The sequence below is a fragment of the Barbus barbus genome (assembly GCF_936440315.1).
Source record: "Barbus barbus genome assembly, chromosome: 35".
NCBI lineage: Eukaryota > Metazoa > Chordata > Actinopteri > Cypriniformes > Cyprinidae > Barbus > Barbus barbus.
In genome coordinates this window covers 12,938,631-12,962,969 of record NC_136763.1, presented here as the reverse complement: position 1 = coordinate 12,962,969, position 24,339 = coordinate 12,938,631, and the positions used below count along the sequence as shown (strand labels likewise).

Sequence of the window (24,339 nt, the reverse complement as noted above, 5' to 3'; positions counted from 1 at the left end):
TTCTGACATGACTAACCGTAAATCATTTTTACGCGCGCCCCACAGTTTGAAAACCCCTGGCCTATTGTAATCAAACTGGTCTCAAAACAATCCTTGGGTCATGCTGACAAGATAGATATTAATTTTACCATAGTCAGCCGAACTTCCTGTCCGCCATTTTGATTTATGATGAAAACCTACTTTTTCGAACTCCTCCTAGACCGTTGGTCCAATTTTCACCAAATTTGACTCAAATCATCTTCAGACCATGCTGGCAAAAAGTTATGGTTTTCGTGTTGATAGACGAAACTGTTTTTTTTGTACAGTGCTGCTACAAAGATGAGGCATAAAACTGACTCTGAGGCTGTATTTCTGCAAGGCTTTGACATATTGACACCAAACTTTATGTGTGCCATTGTCACCTCACACAGAACACACCACATGTGATTTGATAACGGTGCAACCTGTTGGTCAAAAGTGATTGAGTCATTCAATCATATTACTAGTAGTTTTATGATTTTTCAGCCATTTAGACTACTATCATCTTAAAATGGCCTCAATTACTCATTGCTGCAGTTGGTCTGATGCTTTCTTCTGTAGTGCTTGGCCCCATAATTGCTGCTTGCAGATATATTTACTGATGTATTCACTACTAATTTAATGAAAAAGTAATATTGTGGAATATTTAAAACAACTGTTTTCTATTTTAATATATTTTAGAATGCAATTTATTCCTGTGACGGCAAAACTGAATTTTCAGTGTTACACTAAAGATTAATATAGCTTGATTGGATAACACCTTGTATTATCTAACATTGTCACTTGACACTCCGGTCTAGTGGGTGGCAGATATAGACCATAAACTGATCTGATAATTGCCATCAGAACCTGAAAGAAGAGCAGAGGTCGACGCCAGGGTAAGTTGCACACATGCATGCAAATTACATTATTCTAGTTTTTCCAACTGAGAATACTATAACTATGACGTAAGCAAATGCAGCTGATAAAGTCACAGCATATCAGCCAGGATTATCGCTTCCATTTCGTATCAAGCACCTATAGAAATCACAGTGCAGTATATGTGTATTTGCAGTTTCATTTACCATAAATAACATTTATTATGTGAAGGCAACTTCTTTAAGATCAATATCTATGGAGACAAAATCATTTAAACAAAGCTGCATTTAACTTCAAATAACAGTTAAAACGACCCTTTTCTTTTCTCTGACATATTTCATTCTTCTTCAATATAGCTCTATCATTGCAATATTTGTTTATACAATATTTTTTTGCAATATTCCATTGAATCTGCATAAATATGGGTCTAAAGTTTCACTTTTCGTAGTATTTATCTTTGATACCAAGCAACTGCATAATACTCTCACTATTTCTGCCATATAAATATAATGACAGAAATAGTACAAGCAGCATGCTAGTATGTGATTCCGATTTCAGCCAAGAGGATGGGTGAACATGTCTACCCTACCATGATTTGCACCAGATTCTGACGTCGACCAACATAGTTCGAGTCATGGCAATCAAGATTTGAGTGCACTACTTGAAAATGTGCATGATTATTGCCCCTATTCTATATATAACAAGTTTAGAGAGAAACATTTTTTAAAAATACTTAATCTGCTGTAAAAGCAACTTTTACTATTTCTGTGGGTTGAAGAAAGAGAATGTTGTTCACATATTTTTACTGCATTTATAGCACAACAGATTGGAAGACATTCTCTTTAAATCTTTCTTAAAAATATTTATTTATTTTGATAGATTACAGCCACATGTGGTGTTAATTATAATTTCTCTCTAATTACGGGAAAATACCATATGCACAGACCAAATGAGCTAAATATTATTAAATTAGAAAGGAAACATTATATTGAGTTACTTCTTGGTTTGAAAAAATATTAAATCAAAACACCTCTATGAAGCTTTTAAGTTAGTTATATGATGATCTATTACAGATGTCCAGTTCCAGAAAAATTATTAAGCTCTTTTATGATGTTACCTCTCCTTATTCTTGGCTGGCATTTGAGGTATGTAATATTTTTTGGTTTTAGTATAGTATTCATTGCCATGCCATCAGTGCTAATGCAGTGTCAATATCATGTATGCGTTGATTTTGTGTTTTTAGGTGCTGTGTCGCTATAGAAATGTTTGGAACATTGACCCCAAATTCAAACCAGCATATTTAGGAGGAATCATACACGGCTCAGGTAATGGGGAAATTACATGGTCACAACTAATCTAAATACCTCACATTAATGGGCATAGCTTTTTAGATATTCCAAACAGTAAGTGTATCTCTTGTAATTATTTAATCATTTTATTTTTTATGCACTAAATGTGGATCTCTTCTTAGAGCAATAATCTTGTAACCACTGAAGTATAATTTGTAACATACAGTAGTCAACTATAATTTGTATTATTTATAGATGAGAAACCCTTATCAAGTTTGTTATTTTCCTAGGTAACACGGTCCCTGGATTGAACCCTAGTGAACTTCTATACATGGTCTCAGATCTGATACTGCTGTCTGAATATTTTGGAGTCCCTATATTTCCACCTTCAGACCTTTCTAAGATAGGTATTCAAGCTACTGCTTCTTAGGATCAGATTTCTAATATGCAATGCAAGCTATATCTATGAATAAAATAAAAATTGGCCCTGGACTTTCTGGCACAGAGCGGCCCACCACACCCGGTCTGCAACACACCACACCATAAACCCACCAGCTAACATATAACACAATTCAGAAATAAAAAATTTTTTTTTATTATTATTATTGAAATTATTATCAGTAACATTAATAAATGACATTATAATTGTAAAATAGTAAATTTAGAAATTGTTTTGCACATCTTTTTTAGAGGGACAGTTTAATATCACTAACATTATAAATATAATATCAGTCCACAATGCTCTGCTTAAAAGAATTGGAATGTAGTGCAGAATGTGGACTGTTTTTTTTATGGTGCCTTTCTATTGGTCCTTTAGAAATCATTCTAATATGCTGATTGTCTGCTCAAGAAACATTTTGTCACGAATCCGATCTATGAACTTCTGTTCACTCACCACCAGAGGTCCCTCTCTCACCACATTGACTCTTGCACTACACTAACTGTTGCACGTCACCCCAGACTACAATTCCCATTATCCATTGCACTGACGACACACACACAGCTGATTGCACACGCCTTACTTAAGCCATGGGCTTTCTCAGTCAGATCGCCGAGTATTGTATAGCGCAGGGATCCTCAAATCTGGACCATTCCTGCAGAGTTTAGCACACCTGAGCATGCTAATCAGAGTCTTCAAGATCATTAGAAAATCACAGGTAGGTGAGTTTGATCAGGGTTGGAGAGAAACTCTGCAGCAGATTGGACCTCCAGGGAAAGATTTGAGGAACCCTGGTATAGCGTATATCACTCTCCTAGCGATAGCGACTCTACGGAGCCCACTTAGTTGTCATTGTCTTGCCTTGCCTGTTTCCTCGTGTTTTGATTCTTGCCCGTGTTTCCTGGATTTACCCTTTGCCTTGCCGTTCGGACTCTATTTGTATCTCATTTGGACTATTGCTTATGTTATTGGACTACCCCTCTTCTCAAGCCCTCTGGATATTGTTCGCCGCTCAAAGACCCACGCTTGCCCTAGGATTACTCTTTGTCTTGCCTGTGTTATACCCACAGTGGTGTGAAAAAGTGTTGGTCCCCTTCCTGATTTTTTTTTTTTTTTGCATGTTTGTCACACTTTAATTTTTCAGATCAAACAAATTTAAATATTAATCAAAGATAACACAAGTAAACACAACATGCAGTTTTTAAACGAAGGGTTTTTTTTATGAAGGGAAAACAAAACACCTAGGCCTGATTACTGCCACACCTGTTCACAATCAAGAAATCACTTAAATAGGACCTGCCTGACAAAGTGAAGTAGACCAAAAGATCCTCAAAAGCTACACATCATGTTGAGATCCAAAGAAATTCAGGAACAAATGAGAAAGAAAGTAATTGAGATCTATCAGTCTGGAAAAGGTTATAAAGCCATTTTCTAAAGCTTTAGGACTCCAGCGAACCACAGTGAGAGCCATTATCTACAAATGGTGAAAACATGGAACAGTGGTGAACCTTCCCAGGAGTGGCCGGCCGACCAAAATTACCCCAAGAGCGCAGCGACGACTCATCCAAGAGGTCACAAAAGATCCCACAACAACATCTAAAGAACCGCAGGCCTCACTTGCCTCGTTTAAGGTCAGTGTTCATGACTCCACCATAAGAAAGAGACTGGGCAAAAATGGCTTGCATGGCAGAGTTCCAAGACAAAAACCGCTGCTGAGCAAAAAGAACATAAAGGCTCATCTCAGTTTTGCCAGAAAACATCTTGATGATCCCCAAGACCTTTGGGAAAATACTCTGTGGACTGATGAGACAAAAGTTTAACTTTTTGGAAGGTGTGTGTCCCATTACATCTGGTGTAAAAGTAACACAGCATTTCAGAAAAAGAACATCATACCAACAGTAAAATATGGTGGTGGTAGTGTGATGGTCTGGGGCTGTTTTGCTGCTTCAGGACCTGGAATTATATAAAATAATGCATGTGAACTAGCAAATTATATTTTATTAATATAGGCACTTTCCTAATCACACCACTTGAAAGTGGAAATCTTCAGGTTTACAATGTTCTAGACTAGAGTAAGTTTGAAATTGATATACATCTTTGAAATTACAGAAGAAAGCCTCGATAGAGATTTACAAACACTCACTATTATCTTATATTGTGAATAACGTATTAATTTAAGAAATTTGAAAAAAACAGTAGTTCTTTGCACCTCTGAAAATTAATGTCTGTCCTTTCGGATTTTTCATCGTAAACAGTTGGCAAATATTGCTGAATTGTCTCGTCATGTTTAGCTGCTTACATCTTACCGGGAAAACTCCCGGTGCTCCAGATGGCCAGTCCCCCACTTTTAAAATCATGTAAATTCGTCATAATCCCTGCACTTTTTCGGGCAAGTGAGTTCGCATAAAGGTTTTCAAGAGCCAGTGTGAATAAATATAGATTTAAATTCAAAGAGACAGGAGAGTCTGTTGCATGACCTGATGTTTTATTCGGACCCAGAATAAGGCGAGATGAACATAACGGAGCGCTAAACGCTCATTACTGCAGTGTATGTTTCAATCATACTCGAAGCCGGAGGACGCTCTAGAAGTCACACCAGGAAATTCCTAATATGGACAAATGTCCAGCTATCGCTGTAAGAAAACAGAAAAAAATAGCAAAAATTGAATTTGGAATTGCAATTGCGACAATATATGGTTTATTTGTGTTTTTCCAAGTCATCTCCAGGTAATAAATAAAGTATATTAACAATGCAGTGCTAATTGACATAGCATTCATTACACTATAGAAACTATTCTGCCTTATGGGATTAAAAAAAGTGTTTGTAGTATATAAACAAATCATTATTATTATTATTTATTGTCCAGCAGTGTATCTGATTTCTAAGCCAATTAAAAGCTAGAAAAAGAGACAAATTAACGTTGCCTATACACTACCAGTCAAATGTTTTTGAATATTGAGATTTTTAATGTTTTTTTAAAGCAGCCTCTTCTGCTCAGAAAGCCTGCATTTATTTGATCCAAAGCAAAACAGTAAAAGTTTTAAATATATTTTAAAATGTAATTTAATGTGATTTCAAAGCTTAATTTTTAGCATCATTACTCCAGTCATACGATCCTTCAGAAATCATTCTGATTTTCTGATTTGCTGCTAAAAAAACATTTATTATTATGATGATGTTGAAAACAGCTGAGTGGAATTTTTCAGGTTTCTTTGATGAATGGAAAGTTCAGAAGAACAGCATTTATCTGAAATAGAGATCTTTTGTAACATTATAAATGTCTTTATCGTCACTTTTGATCAATTTAAACCATCCTTGCTAAATAAAAGTATTAATTTCTATCATTTCTTTTCCAAAATAAATAAATAAAATAATAATTATACTGACTCTAAGCTTTTGAATGGTACAGTGTATAATGTTACAAAAGCTTTTTATTTCAGATAAATGCTGATCTTTGGATTTTTCTATTCATCAAAGAATCCTGAAAAAATGTACTCAACTGTTTTAAATATTATTAATAATAATAATAATTAAAAAAAGGTTCCTTGAGCAGCAAATCAGCATATCAGAATGATTTCTGAAGGATCATGTGGCACAAGACAGGAGTAATGATGCTGAAAATTCAGCTTTGATCACAGCAATCAATTAAATTTTACAATATATTCAAATAGAAAGCAGTTGTACATAGTAAAACTTTTGGATCAAATCGATCCAGGCTTGGTGAGCTGAAGAGGCTTCTTTAAAAAAAACATAAAAAATCTTACTGTTCAAAAACTTTTGACTGGTAAGTTATATACATTACAGAAAGTGAGTGTACAGCTTGTATAACAGTGTAAATTTGCTGTCCCCTCAAAATAATTTGACACACAGCCATTAATGTCTAAACCGCTGGCCATAAAAGTGAGTACGCCCCTAAGTGAAAATGTCCAAATTGGGCCCAATTAGCCATTTTCTCTCCCCGGTGTCATGTGACTCGCTAGTGTTTCAAGGTCTCAGGTGTGAATGGGGAGCAGGTGTGTTAAATTTGGTGTTATCACTCTCACTCTCTCATACTGGTCACTGGAAGTTCAATATGGCACCTCATGGCAAAGAACTCTCTGAGGATCTGAAAGAAAGAATTGTTGCTCTACATAAAGATGGCGTAGGCTATAAGAAGATTGCCAAGACCCTGAAACTGAGCTGCAGCACGGTGGCCAAGACCATACCACCAGCTCTGTGATGTCGTCATGGAGGAGTGGAAGAGGACTCCAGTGGCAACCTGTGAAGCTCTGGTGAACTCCATGCCCAAGAGGGTTAAGGCAGTGCTGGAAAATAATGGTGGCCACACAAAATATTGACACTTTGGGCCCAATTTGGACATTTTCACTTAGGGGTGTACTCATTTTGTGGTCAGCAATTTAGACATTAATGGCTGTGTGTTGAGTTATTTTGAGGGGACAGCAAATTTACACTGTTATACAAGCTGTACACTCACTACTTTACATTGTAACAAAGTGTCATTTCTTCAGTGTTGTCACATGAAAATATATAATAAAATATTTACAAAAATGTGAGGGGTGTACTCACTTCTGTGAGATACTGTATATATTACACTTATGTCCCCCTTACCTCTGAAATGATGGCTACGCCCCTGTATATGTATATACATGTAATTTTTAGATATATACATGTAACTCGTCAATCAGACTGTTGTTACAATCTAAAAAAGGACATGTGCTTCTTAGTGAATCACATCTCTTTTATTCTATTTTTTGTTCTCCCGTTCTCTCTTGCCATCAGACTCTTTGAATGCGATGCGTTTTCTGACAGTTGTAGCAGAGAGGGAAAAAAAGGGAGATACACTGGAGAGGGTGTCTATAGAACTCTGGAAGAGAATGTGGTGCACTCATAAGGACATTACCCAGCCTGCCTCGCTCACTGAGGTATCCTACAACTGAGATAAATGAGATGAATAAAAAAAAAATATATATATTTAATTGATTATTTTTGTCATTATTTATTTTAGCACCAAGATGGAGACTGACCTGTTTATCTATGCTAAGTCGAGACAATAAAACAAACATAGTTATTTAACTATAATTAATAGTATTCTCTGGTGTCTTTCTGCTCAGGCAGGATTAAAGGCAGGTCTCTCAGCCAATGAGGTGGAGGAATTTCTGACTCTTTCAAAATCTCAGCCAATCAAAGACAAGCTGAGGAGTGTCACACAGGAAGCACTGGATTATAAAGTCAGTGAATTTTACTTGCATCTTCTGTCTTTGTAGTAAAAATATCATAAACCTTCCTTACACAGTTTCCCCCCATTTTGCAGTGCTTTGGTCTTCCATTCATCGTGGGTCATGTGAATGGGAAGGCTGAGATCTTCTTTGGTTCTGACAAATTTGAGCTCATGGCTTATTTATTCGGTAAATAGACTAGGGATGTAAACAATTAATTGATTAACCGATTAACCAACAATTTATCTGACTTATACCATTAGTTAATTTACACATTTTATTTACATCTTTAAATTTTCCTTTTTAATTTTTAGAAAGGCTATTCCAATTACTGTCATTATAAAAAATAACAAACGATACAATTATTTGACAAGCAGTAATCTCTCACAAGAAAAGCAAGGTGTTGTATGTTATTAATGCTCTGTTATTTAATATTATGTGCTAATTTATGTCTACATTTTCCAGTCACAGTTTATATTTAGCACTATAATGTCATGCATGTGGAAAAACTGACTACTGATTTAATATTTAAAAAAAATGAAATCATGGACAACTGATTTCATAAAATGAATGAAATAAAAATGAAAAATATGATTGAATGAGGCAATCATAAAAATGGCTCATTCATTCATTCATTCAACTGCACGGGTGAATGGGGGTTAACAGGTGTTCTGTTTATTAATACTCCGATTTTTTATTATATTTTTATATTTACCATACAATTTTCTTGATGATTTGTTGGGCTTTTTCATGTTTTAAGTCATAAACTCTTTGGTGATGTACCGTTCATTGTCCAATCATTGACGTTTACATGGACATCAGTAATCTAATTATTGACCTTGTTCTGAATAAGACAATATTATGATTAAGGCGTTTACATGAGTTGCTTTTAGAATAATCCTTTCATGTTCCCATTTTGCATGTTATAGTACATAGATCGATTAATGGCATGCGTCATTAAGTCACCATGCGACGCCATCCGATGTCCCCTCCAGAATTTCACGTATAAACATATAGTTCGTCTTTGTGATGATGCCATATACAGTTTTGGGTGTTTCATTTTTAATTTCATGAAAGCTTCAAGTGCAGTTAATTATTTGTACGTGCATACAGACGACGGTGGTATAGAAGCTCTTTAATTTGACCACTGCTGTGTGTGTATCCTGTCGCAAAATGGGCGAAAAGTCCTACACGAATAGTAATAGTTTGATTAAGGTGTGTACATGTCTATACTGCACTTCATAATGCGACTAAAATAGGAATACTCCACGTCATAATTTGATTTGTGTTTACTTCGATTATGACTTTAGCCGGATTAAGGTAATCAAAAATCTCTGTTTACATGGTAGAGTCTTAATCAGAGTATTGTCTTAATCGTATTAAAATCGGATTATTGATGTGATGTAAATGTAGTCAGTGTCATCTTCTTATGCATTGTCATTCTTTTGTGTTCCAGGGGAGAAGTGGATGGGGCCTTACCCTAATAAGCCCACAGCCACAATGTGATCACTACTCTTCCATACTCAATATCCATATCCAACAGCAAACACACACACACAAACAAACAAACAAACACACATTTACATTTTTAGGGGACATCGGATGAAATATTCACTTTTGTGGGTTTTTTTGTTTGTTTGTTTTTTGCATTGAGTTAGGTTTCTGTTGTGTCTGCCAGCTCATGGACTGTCTGAATCTGAAACTGTGTCATCCAGTGAGCTGTTTCAATTTGCAGTCGGCTTCTATGTAGATAGCAAGCTATTTGAATAAGATCACCTCTGAGCCATATACAGATATATTCAAGTGTCTTGTGGCAAGTGTCAATATGCCCCAATATGCCCCACAGAAGAAGGGGGTGGGATGCAACCTCAGAATTATCCCAAACTGTGTTTGTTGCATTCATTAATAAAGGAATAATGGAAAATATATCTATTTTGTTATCATTTGTTAACCATTAGTAGATTTGTAAACAAGCTAATTTTAACAAAGCATAATAATGCTTGTTTCAGTGACTCACTCATTTGTTGCCACCTGCTGGCGTAAATGTAACATCAATGAAGGAATCTGAAAGAAATATTAAAACAATTTAAAAATCATAATAAAGCCTAGTGCTATTGTCAATTTACAAAAGCTGCGATTCAATGAAATAAATATATGTGCTGCTGTTCTTATGCCCCATGTTCAGTACGTTTTTTTTTAAATGATTGCAACCAATTAAAATGTTTGAAAAGTATCAAAGAACAGTCCAGTAAGGTGGGAGTCACTAAAGTGCCCCTTTTATAGGTAATGAAAGGTTCATATTTCGGTTTTGGGAGTCCCCAACGACAGGTTGAAATGCATGCAAGGTCAAAAACACTTTCATTTTCTTATAATATGCATTTAGTGTTACCTTATTTACACAACGACTCCCAAACAATTCACCCATCTCTTTGTGTACAGCTGTTTTCGGGGAAACAGCTATTTTTAATGCTCCAAAAGTGGAACCTAGTGGCAAAGAATGAATTTGCATTTTCATTCAAACCGGGTGTGCCTCACATGTCCTGAAAAGTGAAGCTGTGGGCTCTTTTATCGCCCCCTGGTGGCTTGCTGCAGTACAGGTCATAAACCCCGCCCTCTCTATGTAAACGAATGGGACTTCAAAATAAAAAAAATAATTACACTTCCAATATAATTTTCCGAGATATGGTTTTGGTCATTTAAGGTAGTTGTTATCACAATGATATATGTTCAATTGTTTGTTTTTTGTGATAAGTTTCATTTTAGCTAGTAATTGGATACTATAAAAACGGGGCGTGTCGTTATGGTTGATTGGGCGGGAGTTTGATTCGGCGGCTCCACCTCACAACACTACTGTGCAGACTCTGGCTCCAAATGAGGTAATTTACTCATGATGACAGCAGCCATACTGTTTTTTTATTTTTTATTATTAATGCCAAAACACTTAATAACAATCAAACAACCTCAAAAACAATAGAGGACAAAATACAAAAAAATAATACAAGATAGAAAGTTAAAAAATAAATAAATGAATAAATAAATAAAAATAAAATAAATAAATAAACTAAAAACAAACAAATAAATAGCATAGACCAGAGGGGGAAAATGTAAATTTTCTATAGTGGAAGGAAGCGGAGATCTTTTTTTACAGTCTATGATTCAAACCAACACGAAAATCAAGTTTTCCTGAGCGAGCGCAACAAGTGGGTGGGCAATATGCTACTTGTTTTTTTAAAACTTGTTGACTTCAAGTTTTAAAAAAAGACTCATGATTCAGAGATGACTCTTTCTTTTGAGAGACAATAGCTTTATATACGGTGCACTTTCAGATTTAAAACTTTGCAGGATGTTTTCATTCACTTAATGCTGTTACACACTGCATAAAAGGTAATTTTCAGAAATCCATGATAGATCCATAATAGATAATAAAAATCCATAATAAAAGACAGGACTTCCTTTTCTGACACATATGGTCACATGAGCACAGTGTGAGAAGAAGGCAAGTTTATTTGCTTTAGTAATCTTATTTAAAATGAAATGAACTGTACATAAAATATGTGTGTGTGAAGGTGTAGAAGGTGTTTCTTTTCGTTGCCTCAGGGCAACGTTGTGCGATAAGAGGTAAGGAAGCAGGGGCCCACGACTCCCATCCCTAACCAGGATATACCATTGACAATACATAGGGGCAAATAATGTTTGACAAAAAGGAAAGATGCAGGGTTCCTGGGTGCGCGGAATTCCAATCCGTGACGGACTGACGGTTGAGCTAAAAAATAAAGATGGCGTCTGAAAGTAGCGTTTGGTGGTTAGTTTGTGTGTAAATGTATATTTCTGATTAACTTTTTGTATTTTTGATGTTATTTCTAGCGAGAAATTAATATTATAGTAATTAAATATTTGTTTAGTTAGCACCAAAACTCGTTCTATTTTGTTGTAGATTGTTAAACCATTGCGCTGCCTCAGAAGCCTGTCCGAATTCAGTTTCGTGAGGTGCCTTCGTGCAAAAACGCTGCCTGCAAAGTCATTGCCTCATAAGGCAGTGAGGCAGCAAGTCAGCATAGGTTGGGCCTTGTTAATATGCCCTACACCAAACTCAACCCTAAACCTACCCTCCCTCTTGGAGCTGTCCCAACCTACTTGCGGCATAAGTCCCTCTCACTTGGAGGTCTCCGGGCTGCAGCGATATATACTTGTTTTGATGTTCTTGTTCAGGAAATGACAGTGCCTGCAGCATTTCTTTCACCAAGTAGATACTATCACAAATATTAAAGATTAAGTGGACATTTGAATTAAATGTTGTTTAGTCAACAAGGACTAGATCATGCTATTAAAGGGGTCATCGGATGTTTATTATTAATATTTATGTTATTTTATTTATTTACTTATGTTTCATTGTGTGTTGGAAGTGTGTACACATCCATCCTATAATGATAAAAATCCATCCAGTGTTTTTTTTAAAAATGCCTGTTTGAAAATCCCCTTTCCCAAATCAGGCTGTTCCGAGAGCCCTGTCAGAATGATGTAGTTCCGTACAGGCCCCTCCCACAATAGTTGATTGACAAGGCCATTTTACCTTAGACCCGCCCTGAGTGAGCTCAGTGTACTGAATGAGCTGTAAACAGTCCGACCGCCATTGTGTCGACACCGCTGCAGGGGAAGGCAAGATGTCTCAGATTAAGCGATTGAGGTACTTTGTTGTTAGATGCAGAGCCGGCGCCAGCGCAGCACTGATGAGGGGGCGGCTGAGGTAACGAAAGGGGGCGATGACGTAGCGCAAAGTAAAATAATAATAAAAAATAAATAAATAAAAACATATGTGGCCCATTCACGTATTTGTCAGACTGTAAACAAACCTGCCCGCACTACTACTACAACTATTAGAATACTGGGTTCACAGATAGTGTTTTGGTCACGAGACAGGTCAGTGGAAGGTATTTTATTTCATTTTTTATTTAATTTATTTATTTATTTTTTCCAGTGCAGTGTTTTATAATGATGTATTACGCGCTGAGAAACTGCTATAAAAGACGAGAGCGCAGCATTCAAATTCAAAGACATCCATAGCACCAGTGGCGGCTCCAGGATTTTTTTGTTGGGGGTGCTAAGGGGGGCTTAACAGTTCAGAGGGGGTGCTAAATAAACTAATTAAATTGAGAAAATCTTATATATATATATATACAGCAGCTTCGAAAAAGGCATATTTTACTTTTTTTCCCAGCATGTGATATTAAACTTCTCATGTGTCACTGTCATTAGTAATATAATGCCAACTGCCAAATATGACACTTACAAAGTAATATAATTTATGAACGAATATAGAAAAGAGAGAAAGTTGGGATTTTTTTTCTTCTTTTTTCAATTCAATAAAAACAATTTTTTTTTTTTTACAATTCATAAAACTATTTCCACAAGGGCACACAAGGGCTCCGTGCTGATTTGCATGGTATCATGTGTCGATGATAGCCAGAGGCAGCGTCAAAAATGGGCAATATTAAGAGGATTTATCATTTCCAATTAATGTAGGCTTGTTACATTCTTCTTACTATTAGGCATATTATTATTGTTATTATTAGATTACTTTTATTATTAAATTACATGAAATTATTGCCCCACAATAATTTCTGAGGATAAAATAGGGTATTAGCTTACTCCTCATTGAAAATATTTTTTAGAAAGATTTTTTTTAAACAGGTTTGTTAATTTATACAATGAATATAGGCCTATAATTAAAATGATTAACACTGCAGTCATCAATGACAATTCAGCTTTACTTCAGGCACTGGTTTTCAAAAACAACCTGTTTAACACAAAATACGTTTCTTCTCATGTTTTTCACTACAAGCCAAAAAAATAAATATTAAGGGAATAATTTAAGACAGTTATATCAGCATATGTTAGACTAGATTCGTCTCTCGTTTTCTCAGAGAGAATATGCGCCGGTAATGCCGTCAGTATTTTTTTTTTTTTTTTTACTTTCACTTTCTCTAGTGAATTGCACAAAGTTTGCTCGTTGCTTGCTTGAGTTGCTTGACCCCTCCCCCATAATATCTTTATAGGCCACATATTAGGCACTTTTTTAGGTTTTTAATGTTTATTTTTCAATGTTAATGTGAGTGACACCGAGAGTTAAAAAACAGGAAAATCATTTGGAAATTCTTGGGGGGGCTGTATCGAGGCTAAGCAAGTTTCTGATGGGGCTATAGCCCGTCAAGCCCCATGCTACACCGCCACTGCATAGCGTTTACTTTGAAACACAATGGAAAAGTACCGAAGTGGAATGAAAAATGCGTTCTGAGAGAATGACCCTACTAAAAGGTAGCCTACTTAGCAAATACAGATAGCAGAGTATAATAAAACAAAATCGCATAAAATTTGAAAATATGACATCCAGGAAATAACATGTATTAGGGCAGCAGTTTTACCACAAATACAGTCACCACAACCACCAGAAATACTCAATTGTGTCTGTTTTACACTGAAACACAACCTTATTGCGACCGATTCCCTGACATAATATGCATTCATTTCGGCCCATTTAACAAATGCATAATTTTAAGTTTAACAAATTGACCAGTATCAAACAATACAGCAAAATAAGCAACTAACTACGATAATCTAGCCCTCTATTAAACATTAAAAAAATATATTTCATCATACCTTTAGCTTAGTCAGAAGTGCTGCATAGTGCCTGCATTCAGTTGAACCGCTTGCGTGAGAAGTTTGTGTGTCAGATGTAACAATTAAAATGAGACTTTGTGAAACAGACTGTCCTAAATATTTGCTATAGTAGCATCATATTAATGCTAGAAAGCCTATTAATTTGGCAACTGTTTTTTTTAAATAAACCATTATATTTCATAAATAAATCTAATTTTCACACTCATCTTGAGTGAGGGGGTGGGATAGTCCGAGTGAGGCCCCCTCACGCCCCCTCACGCCCCCCCGTGGTGCCGGCCCTGGTTAGATGTAATAATGACTATAGCAGTCGTCATTTACTTCCGACATCTGAGCCGCTGAATACGCAGTGGATTAACGTTACTTTCGCTTTGAAGGGAATGCACCAATCCCCAATCTGCGAATGATTCGTGATCCAGCTTCATCTACAGAAGAAGTGAGTATAAGTGTTTTTTATGAATCTTTGTAAATCGCCTTTCCTAATAACGTACTAGTTAGCCAGTTTCGCGGCTGAAGTAAGTAGTACTGCTCGTCACTCCACAGAAGAGAGGGGCGGGGTCAGCAGAGTCATTAGGATTTAAAGCAACATGGACTAAAAAAAACGGCTTGCTGAAAACAGAGCTGATTTTGACAGGGTAAAAAAAGTGTTTTTTACACTACCATTGAGAAATTTTAACCAAGGTATGTTATAGACTTTTAATTAAGACCCAAAAGAATCATATCAACTTGAGTATCCGATGACCCCTTTAAGTGTAAAAACAATTGTCAGGCCTTTGGCGCCCTCTACAGGCATTTGATATGTAGGCTACATCAGTTATGATTAAATAGAGTTTTATTACATTATGTATTTATAACTGTTTTGTTCAGTAAAACCGTGATTACTTGCTTTTGATATTTTATTAGAACCAACTGTATTTTTACGGTGGCCGAGAGAGCTCAACATGCTGCAACTTCAAAAAACACATGCAAATAGAAAAAGCACCAGCAAATTAAGATAACATTTTAATCAGTTTGCAAATACTCGCAACACAACCAAATACAAAAAATGCTGCAAATCCTTACAACACAAACAAATAAAAAATGTGCTGCAAAAGTTCACAACACAAACAAATACAGAAACACGCAAGCACAGAGCACAACAAAATTACCTCAACAAAATGAATTTTTATTTATTTATTTTATTTGGTGTATTGATTAGGCTACCATTTGTATAACCACAGGTGTACAAATATGGTTAAACTGTGGTTAGTGTAGTAAATCCATGGTATAGTAACCATTTTTAGTTTTTAGTTTATATATATATATATATATATATATATATATATATATATATCAAATAAATGTATTAATTAATTAATTGTAATAGCCTTATATGCTATGGTTATTTTTATATAAAAGTATAAAAGTAATTGGCCAGCTTACATAACATTTCAATACAGAAATTGTGTATTTCGTCAGCTTATGCTTATTGTTTTTATTTATATATATATATAAAAGCGAATCGTATATGATCAGGATGTTAAAATAAACTGATTTAATTGATAAATGTCTCAGCCGTTCACTTTGCTATTCCCTTTAATATTTCTAATGTGGTCTGTGCCTATTTGCAGTGCGTTTCTTTATCTGGTTGTGTTGCGAGTGTTTGTAGCGAGTGTTTGTTGTGTTTTGTTGCGCGTGCCAAATGAATCTTTATTTGCAGGTGTTTTTTATTTATTTATTTATTTATTTTTTCATTTGAAGCGCGTTGAGTTCTTTCGGCCACCGTAGGTTTTTGCCTGATATGTTGATTGATATTATAGATGTATTTTAAAAACAGATTGTTTACAAGCCCACCATGCATACATTACGAAGTCCTCATGATGGCACTATTCCCACAGCAGTCTATGCTCCTCTAAACATCATCTACGTTTGCATCTGCCGTCCATAGGCACCCATCATATGGAATTAAGCATGGAATCTATAAAAGTTAAGGTAAGAATCACAAATATGGTATAAAATGATCTATGACATCATTAGACAATTATGAAATAAAGATAATGACATACAGTTCGATTCACAGTGTAACTCAACTGAGAAAGCCACAATTTAACTTATCAATGTGGTAATCAATAAGATCGTACACAAAACCATCAGTGAGGAAAATAGCAAGGTCACCGGTGAGGGGATCAGTAGAGTTTTCTGAGGGGTCACTGATGAGGTCATTGCTTGGGTCATCTAAGGAAAGATCTTACCGATTAGATTGTTGCTGAGATCTCAATTCTGGTCACTAATAGCTGTTTAATGACTGCCTTGATTGGATTTAAAATTGGATTTTGCCTACAGTTCCAAGGGTAATGGATGAAGTGACTGATGTCTCTGGAAAGACAACTGATAAGTTCACCTGTAGTTCACTAATGGCTGCAACAGTTAAGTGGTAAATGAACTACTAAATAAGCCCTGTTGAGGTTGTCTGTGAAATCCTCAAATAAGTTTTAATAGCTCAGTCGTGCAGTAATCACATTTGTCAGTGATAATGTGGGTGCTTTGGATGGTTTTTGGCAGTAGATTGGTGCAGTTACAGCACTGAGGTTAATGAGATGAGTGCCAATTCGGTCAATGACAATATATATCATAATAACATGTATTTTAATTTGTATACGTTTTTATGTTAAATTGTTTTACAATACTTCACAAAGGCACTTGGCAGCAACCTGCAAATTATGCATCTATAATGTAACTCTATTTAGTCATTCAAATATTATATTAAATCAGTAAAATTTACAATTCTGTAAAATACATCACAGAAAACCAAATGTTAATTTTTTTTAATGTTGAGGATCAGCTAACATAATTTTCAGTGGAAATATAGAAACACTCTCTTCCTGACCCTAGGTCAGTGGGTCATCCTTATTGTTCAGGCCTGTAAAATATTATATTGCATTAGTTTTGCCTGGTTGTGTATTTTATGATATCCCATTGCTTTGCTAGTGCAGTCCAGAACCTAGTGCACGCGGTAGCTCTAAAGAGTTAAGCCACTTCAAATAGAAACTAAGGACCTTACCACAACGGCACTGTGCTGTACTTCATAAAATCTATTTGGACCATGCCTACTTTTTAAGTATATTGCAATGCATGCCATTTTGCTTTTCAGTGGCAGATGTTTTAGTGTTAATATCTATCACCAGACTGTGTATCAGATGACTTACTGAAGCTTTGGCAAGTTGGTGTTGGCTTTAATAGTTCATTTTGTTGGCTCCAACTCTCGACTGTCTTTCCAGACCAGTATTCATTGAGACGAGTGCTTCAGACGTGAAGTAATGGCTTTAAATAATGGAGCATGCTTTTCAGCAGCAGGATGGGAGGGAAAGCACCTCAGGCTCATTAAAGCTTAAACTATATCTGAAATCCACTTGGGCTTCAGGGATGTGTTGGAGTGATCAAACCCAGCCAGTGCCCAAACAGCCTTACTGGAAAACTCCCAGTGAAACCACAAACACTGGTATGACAAAAGCTTGGCATTTTGAATCTTAAGAAGTCAAATAATTTGCATACGTGCACCCTTTGCCCAGCTGTACATCCTCGCATTCTTAAACTTTGATTTAAAACAAATCCAACATTTAAGGTCTTGTGTATTTTAAAGCAATGAAAGGATATTAATTAATTTTTGTTTTCTGACAAATGTAGGGGAGACTGAGGCTACTGGCTATGACATCTCACAAGCATGAATTACCTTAAAGAGACAGTTCACCCAAAAATGAAAATTCTGTCATTAATTACTCACCCTCATGTTGTTCCAACCCCATAAGACCTTCGTTCATCTTCGGAACACAAATTAAGATGTTTTGGATTTAATCCAAGAGCTTTCTGATCCTCCCGTAGACAGCAAGGGTCCTTACATGTTCAAGGCCCAGAAAGGTACCAAAAACATCATCAAAGTAGTCCGTGTGACATCAGTGGTTCAATTGGAATGTTATGAAGCAACGAGAATATTTTTGGGCCAAAAAAAAACTAAAGTAATGACTTTATTTAACATTTTCTTCTCTTCCGCATCTGTTTTGGAGGTGCGTTCATGCTCCAAACTGACGTATAACCCGGTGCGCCGCACTTTCTTTACTGTTGTAGGAAGACGCACGCTGTACATAAAACAGTCTTTGTAAACATGTCTGAAGATTTCGACAGAGAGACTTGCATTTTTTTGCCCAGGCGTACTTATTCGAACCAGAATATACAGACGATGAACTAAGAGAGATGGAAGAAGCTCCAACACAGCAACAACCACAGGCACAAGCTTCTGAAAGACAGAGAGCACAGTTGTTGATTTCAGTTTTTGTCATATCTTTCCTTGACCCGGTTTGAAGTCGTCTGGTGAAAAATGTTCACTGCACAATCTCAGTTGACTCACGTTTCCAAATCAAATCAACATCTAAATCAACATCATGCTGAACAGATAGCAGCCATATCTGAAGTCGCTCTGGATTGTTTACTGGGAAAGTGTGAAAGGTAAGCCTTTCATCTGTCGGTGTTGGTAATGCACATTTACGTAGTCTCATTGCTTTCCGATGATTCGGGAATCCGGGAAATGCACACTTCTGCACCAATTTAAAGACTGCACCAAGACCAAAACACAGTCAATGTAGAATTCAATAGCTGGAATACAGCATGTGTCTTCCTCAGACAGTAAACAAAGCATGGCGCACCGGGTTATACATCAGCAGCGCCATACATATGCGTCATGGCGCTCTTGTGAACACGCCTCCAAAACAGATGCAGAAGAGAAGAAAATGTTTAAAAATTTGTTTTTTCACCCAAAAAGTATTCTCGTTGCTTCATAACATTCCGATTGAACCACTGATGTCACACGGACTACTTTGACAATGTTTTTGGTACCTTTCTGGGCCTTGAATGTGTAAGGACCCTTATTGTCTATGGGAGGATCAGAAAGCTCTCGGATTAAATCCAAAACATCTTAATTTGTGTTCCAAAGATGAACGAAGGTCTTACAGGTTTGGAATGACATGAGGGTGAGTAATTAATGACAGAATTTTCATTTTTGGGTGAACTATCCAAGCATCACATATCAATACATAGAGAACTAAACAGAAGAAAATACCCATTAAATATATAAAAATCTATTGTATAATTAAACCAAAAATCTGTTTTAACACTTTTTACTCAATTGAATATCATTAGAATAAAGTCAGGATATAGACTTATATGTTATAACTGGGGGCGCTGGGGTCCACTAGGGGGCCTCGGCAAACTTTCAAGGAGTCTCAAAATTATTTAAAAACGCAAATCAAGCATTAAACAACAAAAATTAAAGATCTTTTTTAAAATTCACTACATTACATAATTTTATTATCTTATTTCTTTATTTTTATTTACGTTTCCACAACTTGGAAATGTCATGCGAATTTATGGTAAAACTCTATGGGAATGTTCTAGGGGAAGCTAAGCTAAACTAAAATATTTTATTGGGTACAAATTGTGAGTATTTTTTTTTTTTTTTTTTATCCTTATCCTTAATTATTATCCAGTAAATCACAAAAAAGTCCAAATGCCTTGAAATACTGTTATATATATATATATATATATATATATATATATATATGTTGAAAATTTCAAACAATTATTGCACCAGACAACAGATACAGTTCACTTTGAACTTTTGGTTAAAATGTATCATCTTTATGTAGTTAACTCTGGTCTGATTGCTAGGGGAAAATTAGCTTTTAATTTAATTTTTTTTTTTTAAAGTATTCAAATTCAACAAGGACTTGGAACTCAAACAAATGGAACCTCATAGTTGCAGAGATATAGCTTAATACACTGATTTTTTTTTTTTTTTATAAAAAACAATTTTCACTCATTTCACTAAATTGCACACAAAAAATCACACAAAGAAACAGCAAGTAATGAATTGAATTAAACATGACATTTTGAAGTAGAAAAACTGTAATAGTGTATTCTTGTAAAGCATATTCAAATTGTCTTTGTTTTATTGACAACTTCGAAAAATAATTGTTTACAGTGTGTACACTGAACAAAATTATAAACGCAACACTTTTGTTTTTGCCCCCATTTTTCATGAGCTGAACTCAAAGATCTAAGACTTTTTCTGGGCTGCACATTTTAGAGTGGCCTTTTATTGTGGCCAGCCTACGGCACACCTGTGCAATAATCATGCTGTCTAATCAGCATCTTGATATGCCACACCTGTGAGGTGGATGGATTATCTCGGCAAAGGAGAAGTGCTTACTAACACAGATTTAGACAGATTTGTGAACAATATTTGAGATAAATAGGCCTTTTGTGTTCATAGAAAAAGTCTTAGATCTTTGAGTTTAGCTCATGAAAAATGGGGGCAAAAAAAAAGTGTTGCGTTTATAATTTTGTTCAGTGTATTTATTTTGACGTGTGCTGTGGCCAGTGTCTATTTTACGATACAGAGTATTTTGCTGAGTGGTTGTTGAGTTTGAGTGACAGATGTTGGGTTTGTGTGTGGTGGGTGGTGCTGTATCAGTCAAACTATGTGACAGACTCAATCCAGATTGGCTCCATCTATCACATCAGACAGACACAGACATCAGCTCTAATCTGATGCTTCACTGGTAGTCAACAGCGCAAACACAGAACGAGAGAATGCATTCGGCTTATTCATTTTAAAGCAGCCTACATAGTCTAAAGCAGTTAAAATGAAATGAAATAGCACAAGTCTTCATTAAATATAGTATATTCAAATTTTCACCACAATGTGATGTCAAAATGCTTTTAAATATTGACTTTTGATTATTATTTTTTTTCTATCTTGCCTTAGACACACGCTTACAAGCTAAGCTTTTTATGCAGGATAATGGGAGGAGATCTCTTTGAAGCCTTCCAGCTTGCGTGTCTGGTTGTCATGGTAACATTCAGTGACCTTGTCCAATTCCTTCTGTCAGTATGCACATTTGGGAGATGGGGGAAGCCTAATCAGGGTGTATATGGGCGAGCGCATGGCTCTGAGACAGCCTAGTCTGTCTGATGCCTGGTGACACTAGATAAAGCCCCGAGGAACATTTAGACACATGACAGCACACACACACACACAAATACACATGCATAAGTGGGTGCAGAATGAATACTAGAAACAGCACTCGGTTTAACAGTATTGGTTGAATTAAATGGATGAGTATTTTGATATGTTTGCACTTCTTTTAGTTTAGTTTTTTTGGTTTCCTTAAAAAAGATTAATAACAGTAACATGTATGCGCTTACGGTTGTTTTTTGTAATAATATTTAAACCTATATGCTTACCGCCTCATTTTTATCAACAGAGCTGCTAGATTGAAAATTGCTGATGCAATATCTGTTTGTATTGCATGCAGTCTGTGTTTATAAAAAGACATGTAATTGGAAAGAGATTTTTATCTTAAATTAAAATGTAACTATAATACTGTCATTATTATACTTTTTAACTTAAATAAAAACCAGTTCATTGAGATGTTGCCACATGAAGCACTTTTTATGTTTGCTTGACAGTGCAATTTTAAAGAGATTGATCAAAATACAATAAACAGTAATATTGTAACATATTACAATCTAAAATAATTCTTATATGTTTTAGTATGTTTCAGTATTACTTTATTTCTGTGATAGTAAAACTGAATTTTCAGCAGCATTACTTCAGTCTTCAGTGTCACATGATCCTTCAGAATTCATTCTAATATGCTGATTTGAAGCTTAAGAAACATTTATTGTTATTATCAGTGTTGTGCTGTTTAATATTTAGGCCTATGTGGAAACCATGACATATTTTATTTCTGTTTTGTTTTTGTTTTTGATGAGAAATTGAAAAGCATTTATTTGAAATAGAAGTTATTTGTAACATTATTAATATATTTTCTGTTTCTTTGTATCAATTTAATGCATCCTTGCTGAATAAAAGTATTATTCCATGAGAACTAAAGGACCATTAGACTGACACACTTTATGGTTTTCTCATATTTTGACAAAGCAGTTCTCAAAAGGTCATTGGACACATTAAAGTATAACTTTTCTTTATGACCTCATTCCAAACCTCATTATATATTATTTCTGCAGAAGAATCGCATGAGAGCACATCTCATGGAAAAAGCTCACCACATGAGAGCTTGGCCAGCATGTTAAGAAGTGACTTAAAAAGAAACAACTCCTAACACCTAAACATGTAAGTCATATACATCACAGGATGTGAAAGTGATGTGGAGTCCAGCGGTTGCTGACACGCTCATTTGTCAGTGTGACCTTGCTTCACTTCCATCAAGGTTCTGCAAAGGTACCATGCCTCCCCTGGTGACACTTGGCATGATAACATAAAAATAAATATCTGGAGATAACTCAAAACCCATGTCCAAATATGGCGCCTTCATTACCAAGACTGAGCAATCTGTTCCACATAAGAGAAACCATTTACGCATTCAATAGTTGTGTGGCAGGCAAAATTACCTTGGCACGAGGTGAGAGGAGGACTGTCTGTAGCCGAACAAAGGCGAGGAGGCAGAGAAGTCAAACTGTTAGTTAATTAGTTGAGCAGATTCGCATTAACCTTTGACGTTACCTATGTAAATGCTGATGAGGGTTCCTGTGCCCTCAGTGCAGGCGATGGACAAACATTGGTGCTATACATGTAATATCACTTACTCAAGGACACTCTCATTATTATGATATAAAGAGTCACAACTCTACATTAATGAGACTGTTTAATGATTGTTTTATTTAATTATTCCCTCCAAGCTGCTGTCTTAGAAATCATGTTGTGTCCCTTGTAATTAATGAATCTTGTTTCTCTAGGCTTAATTAAAAAATGTAATATACAACAGCTTATAACATTCATTGGACAACCTGAAAACTATACAGTATTTGAAAACATTGACCTGTGGCCACAATTTTCGCCTTAAATTGGTCTTGAATTTTATTTAAAACCAACATAATCATTGGGTCTAAGAATTTGAACGTGTATTCTGTTTGCAAATGAATTGTGTGAAACACACTAATTTTCAAATGAGTGCTGTTTTCCTAGTCTGTTTTGAGTGATTTAAAAAAAAAAAAAACATTTTGGTGCATTGCTAACAATGACTATTAAAACTAGTTTCGATAGTTTAGTTATCATTTTTGTCCTTGGTCTGCACAGGTCGTAATTCAGTAGAGCCCAGTTTTTACATTTTAGACATTTTACATTTTAACCCTTCTTTCTGCAGATTTTTTTACACACTAAGTTCAATCAAGTTTGTGTCAAATCCAAGTATGAGCAATAGTAGCCTAATAGTGATGCGTGCCTTAGAAAGCACTATATACTAATAACCTTGTAAAAGCATCCAAGACTTAAAGCAATATATATGCACTTAGTAAATACAGCAAGTCTTTATGTTTGCCAATGTGGTATTTGTCTTAAAGGTATTCTGACACCTAGCATCAAGCAAAAATAATAGATTTTGGTTACCAATGTCATTGTAGAAGTATGTTTTTCACAGGCAGCTATTCCATTCCAATGATTAAGTATATACTGAATGTACTTTGCAGCACCCTCTACCCTTTTCCCTCAACTGAAGTAACCATTCTGACCTTTAGAGGATGCTGTTGTCATTAGGACAGAGCCTATTTGTGAGCAAACTCTCTCATCCTCACTTTTTCTCTCATTTCTCTATCTCCATCACCTGCATGGAGTGGTTTTCCATTAGTGAGGACCATAAGCAGTTCGAAAAGGCAGGGATTGAGCATATATTTATAATGCCACACCAAATGGTTCCCTGACACAGTGAAGCGTGACTGTGAAAATGGATTATCGTGCAGAATCCAGCCAAACACTGTCAAGAGTGTGCTGCACTGAAGCTGACGTTAAACAGCTTA

General features: G+C 35.7%; 1 protein-coding gene and 2 long non-coding RNA genes across 3 annotated transcripts in view; 2 read left to right on the top strand and 1 right to left on the bottom strand.

Moving 5' to 3' along the window:
• Positions 1-818: 818 nt before the first annotated feature.
• On the top strand, positions 819-9,741 carry LOC306854640 (glutathione S-transferase kappa 1-like). The gene is made up of 8 exons (XM_079392821.1): positions 819-896; positions 1,950-2,021; positions 2,120-2,201; positions 2,456-2,572; positions 7,385-7,527; positions 7,717-7,833; positions 7,917-8,010; positions 9,278-9,741. Exons 2-8 carry the CDS (start codon positions 1,950-1,952, stop codon positions 9,325-9,327), a joined length of 675 nt encoding a protein of 224 aa, XP_079248947.1. The 5' UTR covers positions 819-896; the 3' UTR covers positions 9,328-9,741.
• On the bottom strand, positions 3,721-24,013 carry LOC306854642. The gene is made up of 3 exons (XR_013782863.1): positions 23,933-24,013; positions 9,839-9,885; positions 3,721-4,557 (listed from the first exon to the last, which is right to left on the bottom strand). It is a non-coding gene; the product is annotated as an uncharacterized lncRNA (long non-coding RNA).
• The window catches only part of LOC306854641, an 80,794-nt gene continuing 68,870 nt past the window's right edge, over positions 12,416-24,339 (top strand). Inside the window, exons 1-3 of the long non-coding RNA XR_013782862.1 lie at positions 12,416-12,505; positions 14,871-14,929; positions 16,371-16,464. This is a non-coding gene — a long non-coding RNA (uncharacterized lncRNA). The remainder of the gene's footprint in view (positions 12,506-14,870; positions 14,930-16,370; positions 16,465-24,339) is intronic.